The sequence below is a fragment of the Nicotiana tabacum genome, chromosome 6 (genome assembly GCF_000715075.1).
Source record: "Nicotiana tabacum cultivar K326 chromosome 6, ASM71507v2, whole genome shotgun sequence".
Taxonomy (NCBI): domain Eukaryota; kingdom Viridiplantae; phylum Streptophyta; class Magnoliopsida; order Solanales; family Solanaceae; genus Nicotiana; species Nicotiana tabacum.
The window spans coordinates 97,315,580-97,324,367 of record NC_134085.1 but is presented as its reverse complement, the minus strand read 5'-3'; the positions used below and the strand labels follow the sequence as shown (position 1 = coordinate 97,324,367).

The 8,788-nt window shown below is 36.2% G+C and overlaps 1 protein-coding gene across 1 annotated transcript; it reads right to left on the bottom strand.

Annotated features, from left to right (window-relative positions):
* Nucleotides 1-5,789: 5,789 nt before the first annotated feature.
* LOC107829860 (putative serine/threonine-protein kinase-like protein CCR3) lies at nucleotides 5,790-8,521 on the bottom strand. Its single transcript, XM_016657326.2, has one exon. It carries the CDS (start codon nucleotides 8,379-8,381, stop codon nucleotides 5,982-5,984), a length of 2,400 nt encoding a protein of 799 aa, XP_016512812.2. The 5' UTR covers nucleotides 8,382-8,521; the 3' UTR covers nucleotides 5,790-5,981.
* Between the last annotated feature and the right edge of the window lie 267 nt (nucleotides 8,522-8,788).

Here is an 8,788-nt window from a genome sequence, read left to right as displayed (position 1 = left end):
ACTTTTACCCGGATGAATCCGAACCCGTTAAACCTGGTATGCCCCAACCCGTAACTGGCCAGGACCATAACCCGTACGGGTACTAAATTTCCCTACCCAGCCCGACCCGGCCCGATCCACTCGTTAAACACCCATAGATGCAGTGTAATCCAAGTGAGTCAGGTTCCCTATCTGGTTCTTGACATTAAGTTTGTTAGATCATCAAAACACAAGGCAAAGATATTGAAAACCTATCACAATCCCATGATGGCTTTCAGGATATACCTTTGCAATGCGATATGCAATAGCTTGATGCCTGTCTAATAAAAAAATTAAATTCTCATGGCTCCCAATTGCATTGCGAAGCTCACTAAAGTACCACTTGTAGGAATTGTTATTTTTTCAAATTCTGCAATTCCAAAGGCTAGTGGGAAAATTTGGTTATTTGCATCCTTTGAAACTGAAATCATTAAAACACCACAAAATTTTGATTTCAAAAAAGTTGCATCAACAACAATCAGTGGTCTACAATGATTCCAACCAGTTATTAATGATCCATATGCATAAAACATATAAAGAAACCTGAAAATACAGTATAACAGAAGGTTAATAGAAGTTAAGGACAGGTAGTCCTTAACTTAGACTAAAAGGGTCAAAAGTTAAGGACAGTTAGTCCTGAACTTCAGGTTACAAGCCCAAAAATTTGGGACAGGTAGTCCTGAAGTTAGACTTCCAAGGTCAAAATTTAAGGACACTTGGTCCTTAACTTAGGGTTACAAGTTTAAAAGTTAAGGACATGCAATCCTTAACTTAGAGTTACAAGCTCAAAAGTTAAGGACATGGAGTCCTGGAATTAGAGTTACAAGTTCAAAAGTTAAGGACAGACAGTCCTTAACTTAGAGTTCAAAAGTTAAGGACCAAGTGTCCTTAACTTTTTGACTGCACACATCAAAAATTGGTTAAGGACAGCATGTCCTAAAGTTTATAAAACAGACTAATAATCTCTTTTTTGATTGTTTACTTGTTGTTGTCGTCTATCTTTATGTTAGTATATGTTCCCGAGTTTTTACTTTTCATCATATATAAGTATGAAGACAATAATTCATAATTCTCTTCAGGAGTTCCTCTTATTAAAGCTGAAGCACGTTGAATAGCACGCCACGCCTTGAGATAACCAATGTCTAGTCCATGCAATTTTTGCATTTCTACCATGACAAAGGCTGGTGTAACTTCAAACCTTGGGTCTCAAAGATTGTTAATAATGTAACCACTAATCAACTTTGAAGTTGCATGCCTTTGATCAGCTTTCATAGTGTTAACTGCGCAGTCATGATTTTTCTCAATCTTTACTATCTTGAATAGTGTTGAATCTTTAACTTTGAAAGCGCACACACACCACCCACACCTATCATCATTTCATATCAACGAATATCTTGTTGAGCTTGATCTAACAACCTTGAATTCAAAATGTCTTTAATTTCTATATTCGAAAAACAGTTAATTATACTCTTCTTTTTGTCAAATATTGATCCCACTTTTATTTCATCCCACGAATCATTTTCTCTTAATATTGTAGTTGGGGATTCTTTTTGTTTTGAATTTGAGCTTCGTCTAGTTAGTTGAGTAGAGGTTTTTTCAGCAACTTTTTCTATTACCGATGCACTCCCTAAGACTTGAATACCCAAAGCTTGTTCGTTGTCAATCTCTATAATACTTTGTCCTTCCACTTGAATAAAATCAAATGTTTGAAGCACCTCTTCAATTATTGGTTCAGCTTCAACCATATCTATTTCCATTATCTGTTGGCATTTGTTTTGATTGTCATGTTGATTTTCTCTGTTGACATGTTCAAAGGTGCTTGTAGATCCAAAATTTCTTTCCGAAACATCAATAATGAAACGACAACCCTTGAAGAGTGAATGACTTTTTAGTAACTCTATACATGTGTGAAGATCTAAATCTTTAGATACAATCATTCCCTTGCTTGTTCCCAGGTTGATATCAAACCATATCATTTCTTCAAACTCGTCTCTATCCAATTCAATAACTTCAAAGATCTGTTTAATGAAATCTTCAAATCGAATTGTCTCAGGTACTAGAACAAGCTTTGTTTGATGATCAAGATATTTATAGTCTTCAGTCCATCTACCATTAAAAGCAACTATAATACATATTGTTTCCATCCTGCAAGTCAAGAGAATGGGAAATTCAGGACATATTTATAGAGCAATCCTTATATAAATTAAGGATAGGAACTGTAAGTTCAGGACTAAGTGTCCTTAACTTTTGAACTTAGAAATCAAAGTTAAGGACCAAGTGTCCTTAACTTTTGAACTTGGTATTCAAAGTTAAGGACAAGTGTCCTTAACTTTCTTAACTTTTGAACTTGGAATACAAACTTCAGGACCAAGTGTCCTTAACTTTTGACCTTGTTAGTCTAACTTCAGGACCATGTATCCTTAACTTTTGAACTTGGAACTCAAACTTCAGGACCAAGTGTCCTTAACTTTTGAACTTTGTAACTATAAGTTAAGGACGAAGTGTCCTTAAGTTTTGAACTTAAGACTCTAAGTTAAGGACCAAGTGTCCTTAGCTTTTTCAAAACAATTTGCAAAACCAAGACATTATATCCTTAATATTCAGAACAACAGCAAAAACGTTAAGGACATTGTGTCCTTAACTTTTTCAATACAATTTGCAAAATCAGGACACCAAATCCTTAACATTATGTCCTCAATATTTATAGAATAATCACATGACGTGATTTCCTTAACGTTATCAATCCAGAAAAGGAAAAAAAATAAAATTCCTAGTAACGAAATAAAAATCAACAGAAACACACAAAAGCATAATTTACTGTAATTTTATATCGATTTTTGGACGAGAAAGTTGAATTCTATAGTTGAAATCGGGAGAGAAGCTTCTGCAATTTTGGACGATCACAGTCGTTGATGCTGCTTCAGAAGGTAGTTACGTGCTGCTGCTGCTGATCGTTAATAAGGAGCGTAGGCATAAGCTTAAAACAGAAGAGTATTTTCGTCCAGACAGGTAAAAGTTTATTAAAGCAGTGGCTAAAGACTAAAAACATTTAAAACAGTGGCTTAAAAATAAAGACGTGCTATTAATGGCTATCTATGCACATCGCCCTCAACTTGTTTACTTTTCCAGCTTAGACCAAACACGCAGTTATTTAACTGCCTTTTCACTTCAGAAACAAACACCAACTGTGTTTTTATCTTTGTTAACCACCCCATGTCCAAGCGATATAACTGATAGTCTTAATATCGATTAGTTTGGTATTGAGATTTAATTAATTTGTTCATGTATATTTAAAAGCTGAAAAGTAGGTATGTGGTTTTGGCTTCGCTAGTAAAGAAGTGAGCCAAACAAGGAAACAAGCCAACTTTGTAATGTTCTTATACGGTTCATATTGTTATTGAACCTTACATTACACAAATACATAGCATTTGTAATCAAACATCACATATTGCTCATCTCTTTATAGTTTATATTAGATTTCTCTTTAATAAGTAGGTATCCTGTTTGGCTTTCCCCTTTAAATGTGAAAGTAGTATTCCTTTAACAAAAGAAGGCCGGAATAATTTTGTGGTTTACAAAATGATATCATACTTTACTATATTTGACATTTTCCTATCAATATGTACAATACTTTCTCTTTTTCTTTTAGTTTGTTTTTATTACCTATGTGCTTTCATCATTCAGGGGGAAGAAAAGTAAACTATAGAATAATTGGCACGCATTAATTGAAAGGATGTATTTTGTAGTTGTAATTTCTCTTCCTTTTTTTGGAATGAGAAAGAGAGTCAGATTCATTTTGTTCTCTCTTTATCGCTACACCATAAGCTGCATGCTATATTTTCATCTTCACAACTCATAACTATCCATTTTACATCTTCTCCATCACGTTACTATTGAAGTTTGCGTTTCTCATTTGATTGAGTTAGCGTTTAGACATAGAATTGATTGATATTTTTTTTAGAAAAAAGAATTTTTAAAATTGCATTGAAAATAAATTTGGAAGTTGAAATTGCGTTTGAACATGTATTTTATTTGAAAAAGAAAATAAAGTTTTGTTAGTGGAAGAAAAAATTTCATCCAAAAATTGCCTTAAACCATCTTTTGAGAACTTTTTTTTTTTTTTTTTTTTTAAAAAGTCATATTCCATGACCAAAATATTTTAATTTTTTCTTTTTAAAAGGTAGCCAAAATCTACGGCTAAACGCGGAGATAACTATTATTTGTTTGGTTAAAAACAGAAAAAGGGGGAAGAGATAGTGTTGTTTGCCTCAATTGTGTCGTAGGTCATATCGGATTCTCATAAATGTGTATAATGGCAAACGGCATAATATTTTAAATCTATATCAAGAATGACTTAATCTTGTGTCACCGACCACAAATAAATTCCACATTTACTACCCTTAATTAATTTATAATGGAATGTGCAACCGAAGAACAATATTAGTTTTGGAAATTTATATCACTTAAGAGGTACCGCTGCCAAATACTATTTAGGGAAATTTGTAATTCTGATCCTTTATTTATTGGATAATTTCAAGTTTTAGTACTCATGATATTTTATTGAACAACATTTAACCTTCAATTGATAGATTAATGTACTTTTACTCTCTTCGCTAACAAATTTTCACAAATTTCAGGTTTGTCACGTAAAATACGAGTGAAAGTACCTAGATTAAATTCTCTTAACATAAAAATGACTGTTCACATGATTTTATATTTTAAAAAAATTATTAAATTTGCAAACATGTGTCAATGGAAGGAGTAAAAAAGCATAACTGTTTTAATTTGAAGGCCAGACATATTTAGTTTGGTAACAGAAAAATTAGAATTTGCTAATAAGGGATAAAATGCAATTATTGGTAATATTTATTAGGGGGGCTAAAGGTCAATTAAATCGAGCCCTACAGGTGTAAACATCTTGGAGAGACTGCCTTAATTGACTGCCTTTAATGTCAAATTTCAAAGTCAATTCTCATCTAATTCTGCCCAACGTGTAGGAATTAATTGTCATTTGTCACAAAAAAGCGAAAACTTCAAATTGTTGGACCACTTTTGGGGTTCTGTATAACTTTAGACTTCCTACATCACTCAATAAGGATGGGCTATCTTTTATTCTTTTGTCAAGTACAAGCTGCAACAACCATAGTATACTTTATCTATTATTTACACTTGTATTGTAAATCCTTCACTCTTAATGAGGGTCTTAAGTTCGAGCACACAGAATGAACAACTTCTTGTTAAATAGTGATTTACCCTTGTAATGGATCTATTCAGCGCAAATTCAGATCAAATGATCAATGAATTTTGGATTCCGGATGTCAATAATAATAATACAACATATAAATGATTCATGACTGGACCAATATGGTTATGGAAAATGTGCTTGAATTCTCCAATATTCCTAAAGCATTCAACGTTGAATTTTCAAGAATTTACATGTAGATTTTAAGAATATTAAGATTCGATGTCTTCTAGATACTACCAAAACTAGTTATAAATGTAATTCAAGTAATAAAAAATCAGTAAGTTGGGAGATTAAATCCTCCTTTAGCAACACCAAGTGACTAAGCATATCCTTCTTGAAACAACAACAATAATAACATACTCAGTATGATCCCACAAGTAGAGTTTGTGAACGGTGAGGTGCTCACAAAACAAATATAATACAAAAAGACGCGGGAGGGGAGGGGGGGGGGGGGGGGCAAGGTAGAGAACCAGGTCAATAAGCCCCACAGAAAGTATTGCAAATAAGATACTAAAGATTTGTAATCTTGATGGGAGGAAAGAATTTTATGTAAAACTTGTTCAGCAGTAAGCAGTTTACAAAATCACTAAGACATAATGTTAGAATGAACAATCTAGTCTTTACACTAAAAACAAAATAATCACACAAATTAGCCAAGACAAAGAGCACCTAATAAAGGAAAATAAAAAAGAATGAGGAGTCTTTGGTTAGTGGAATATCAATCAGAAACAAAGGAAATTGGACCACTAGAGATGCTGCCATGGCTATCATCAAATGCAGCCAAAGCTCTCTCCAAATTAGAAACAATGTCAGACATTGTGGGTCTGTCTTTCCCTTCCAAATGCACACAATGCATTGCAGTATAGGCCACCAATTCCACTGCTTCTACTTCATTTGGCTCTGGTGTCCCTACTCTGTTATCCAAAATCTTTGTCAATTCTCCAGCCATAATTGCTGGCACTGCAAAATCCACCACACTCATTGGCGCACCCCCATTTTCTTCTTCACTCTTGAATATGGCTCTCTTTCCTGTCAAAAGTTCTAATAATACCACTCCAAGTCCATAGACATCACTCTTTGCTGTCAACACATTTAGACCATAGTACTCGGGATCAATGTACCCGACTGTGCCAGCAGCCTTCATTGGCCTACTGTAATCGCGATGAGACTCTGGCCCCATTAACGATAACCCAAAATCAGACACCCTTGCTATCCAATTCGCATCAATCAAGATGTTGGATGACTTAATGTCCCTGTGAATTATAGGCGGGACTGCATAATTGTGAAGGTATTCGATGCCTCGTGCAGCATCTAATGCAATCTTGATCCTTATTTTCCAAGAATTCACTATACTATTACTCTTCTCCACATTGTTCTTATCATGTAAATGATCAAAAAGCGCTCCATTCTTCATGTACTCGTAAACCAAAAGCCTTTCATCCCTCTCCTCACAATAACCAACAAGTCTAACCAAGTGTTTATGGTGTAACCGCGACAGGAACGCCAATTCTGAATCAAATGCACTTTCTTTCTCCTGAAATTTCTTTGTTCTTGGACCCGTTTCTCCACGTTTGATCGCAACCTCACGACCATCAGGCAATTTGCCCTTGTAAACAACCCCAAAACTACCAGCACCAATCTTGTTTTCCAAAGAAAAGTTGTTAGTAGCTGCAACAAGGTCAGAAAACAAAAATTCCTCTGCCCTGTCTGCGTGTTTAGATGAAGTTCCACTCCTTTGACGCCTCATCAACCGCGACCCTTGACGCCTAAGAGTCGATGATCTTGAAACCGGACTACTACTAGACACTTGCCCACCATTAGAAGTAGTAGTAGCAGTGATAGTAGGTTGAACTGAATTATGAACTTTCTTCTTTCCAAAACAACCAGCAGCCCAGAGAAAATAAATAAAAGCACAAATCCCTGCAAAACCCCCCACTGATCCAACAACAGCAAAAGCCAATAAACCCCTTCTTAGCCTTCTAGAAGGCGGTGAAGGCACTACCGCTGGCGGCAGCGGCTGCCGTACTTGCGGTGGTGAAGTAGGTGGTGCTAAAATAGAGAAATCACAAGGCCTACAAATATTACCATTTCCAAAACAGAGATTTTGAGATTGAGGATATATACCACAAGTACAATTGCTTTGTACACATGGACCTGGCAAAATCATTGGAAAAGGAAGTGCAGCTCCTTGAGGATACAAACTACTACTCCAACCTGGCCCCCAACACACCACTGAAAAATTGCTCGTTGTCAATCCACACGTAAAATTTACACCCGCAACAACTGATTCAAAAGAAACTGCTCCTATAACATTACTTGAAAATTCACCGTTACCACCCCAACACACCACTGTATGATTCATACTCCGAATTCCACAAGTATGATTCAACCCCAAAGCTAATCCAAAATACTCGTAAGCTAAATTAGAAGGAACGTTCAACTGACCATTATTATTATCACCTTTGCAAATAACAAAACCGGTAGTGTTCATCCCACACGCGTGTCTTCCGCCGGCGAATATGTTCACCATTGTTTCATTAGCGAAAGCTGACTGGATATCTGAAGCGATACTACTATTATTTCCCCAACAGACGACTCTGTTTGAACTTTTTAAAACTCCACACGAAAATCCAAACCCAGATGAGATTGATGTAAATTGGGCCGACCCATTTGGCTGTTGGGCCGAATAGGAATCGCCTCTCCAGCAGGTAGTAGCATTTTGGGTGGTATGGTTTGTTATGGCGCAAATTTGTGTGTCACCCATTGTAACGGTCGTTAACAAGGTTGAGTAACTGAAATACAGCCGTTTGGGGATGTAAGTGGTGCTATTCCAGTAGAGGAGGGTGGAACCACCCTTGCGGACGGCGGTGAAGCCGCCGACGCCGCCGGCGATGAAGCTGAAGGAGACGTCCGGTGAAATGGATGTGGACGTTAATTCTCCTTCTCTCCAGCATTGGATTCTATGGATTGATTGGTTAGCAACTATGCCGCAGATTGTGGTGGGACCGCCGTAGACGACCGCGAGAGTGGTGGCGGAGCCATCCAAAGCTTGAGCATAATTAACGATGTTTACTAGGGTGACGACGACGGTGATGACGGCGGCTGAGGGCGTCGTCATCTATGTATGTTTGAGAATCCCTCAGTCATCTGTAGAGAGAAAAGGAGGAGAAAAATACACAGTTGTGGTGTATGTATGTGAAAAATAAAAAGAGAAAAGGTTTTTGCAGTTTTAGCTGGTGTTGAAAAAGGCTAAAAGCTAGAAACAGTGAACAGAAGCTAAAAGAGGTGTACTTACTGGATTTTATTGTACACGTGGCAATGTGGGTCCCACTTGCTGAATTTCATGGAACACGACAAGTCGACGAGTAACAAAGTAAAAATTGCACGTACGCCCTATTTGGTAGTGTCCATTTAATTTATATCTATTTTTTTTAATTTATAGAATCTCAGCTAAGCAGAAAATATATTGGATCCATTACAGCTGATATCCTTCTAAATGGAACAACATATAATGATGTAAATATT

What these genes read in the sequence shown, in the direction of transcription:
- LOC107829860 (XM_016657326.2), bottom strand. Translation starts at nt 8,381, where the DNA reads ATGACGACGCCCTCAGCCGCCGTCATCACCGTCGTCGTCACCCTAGTA.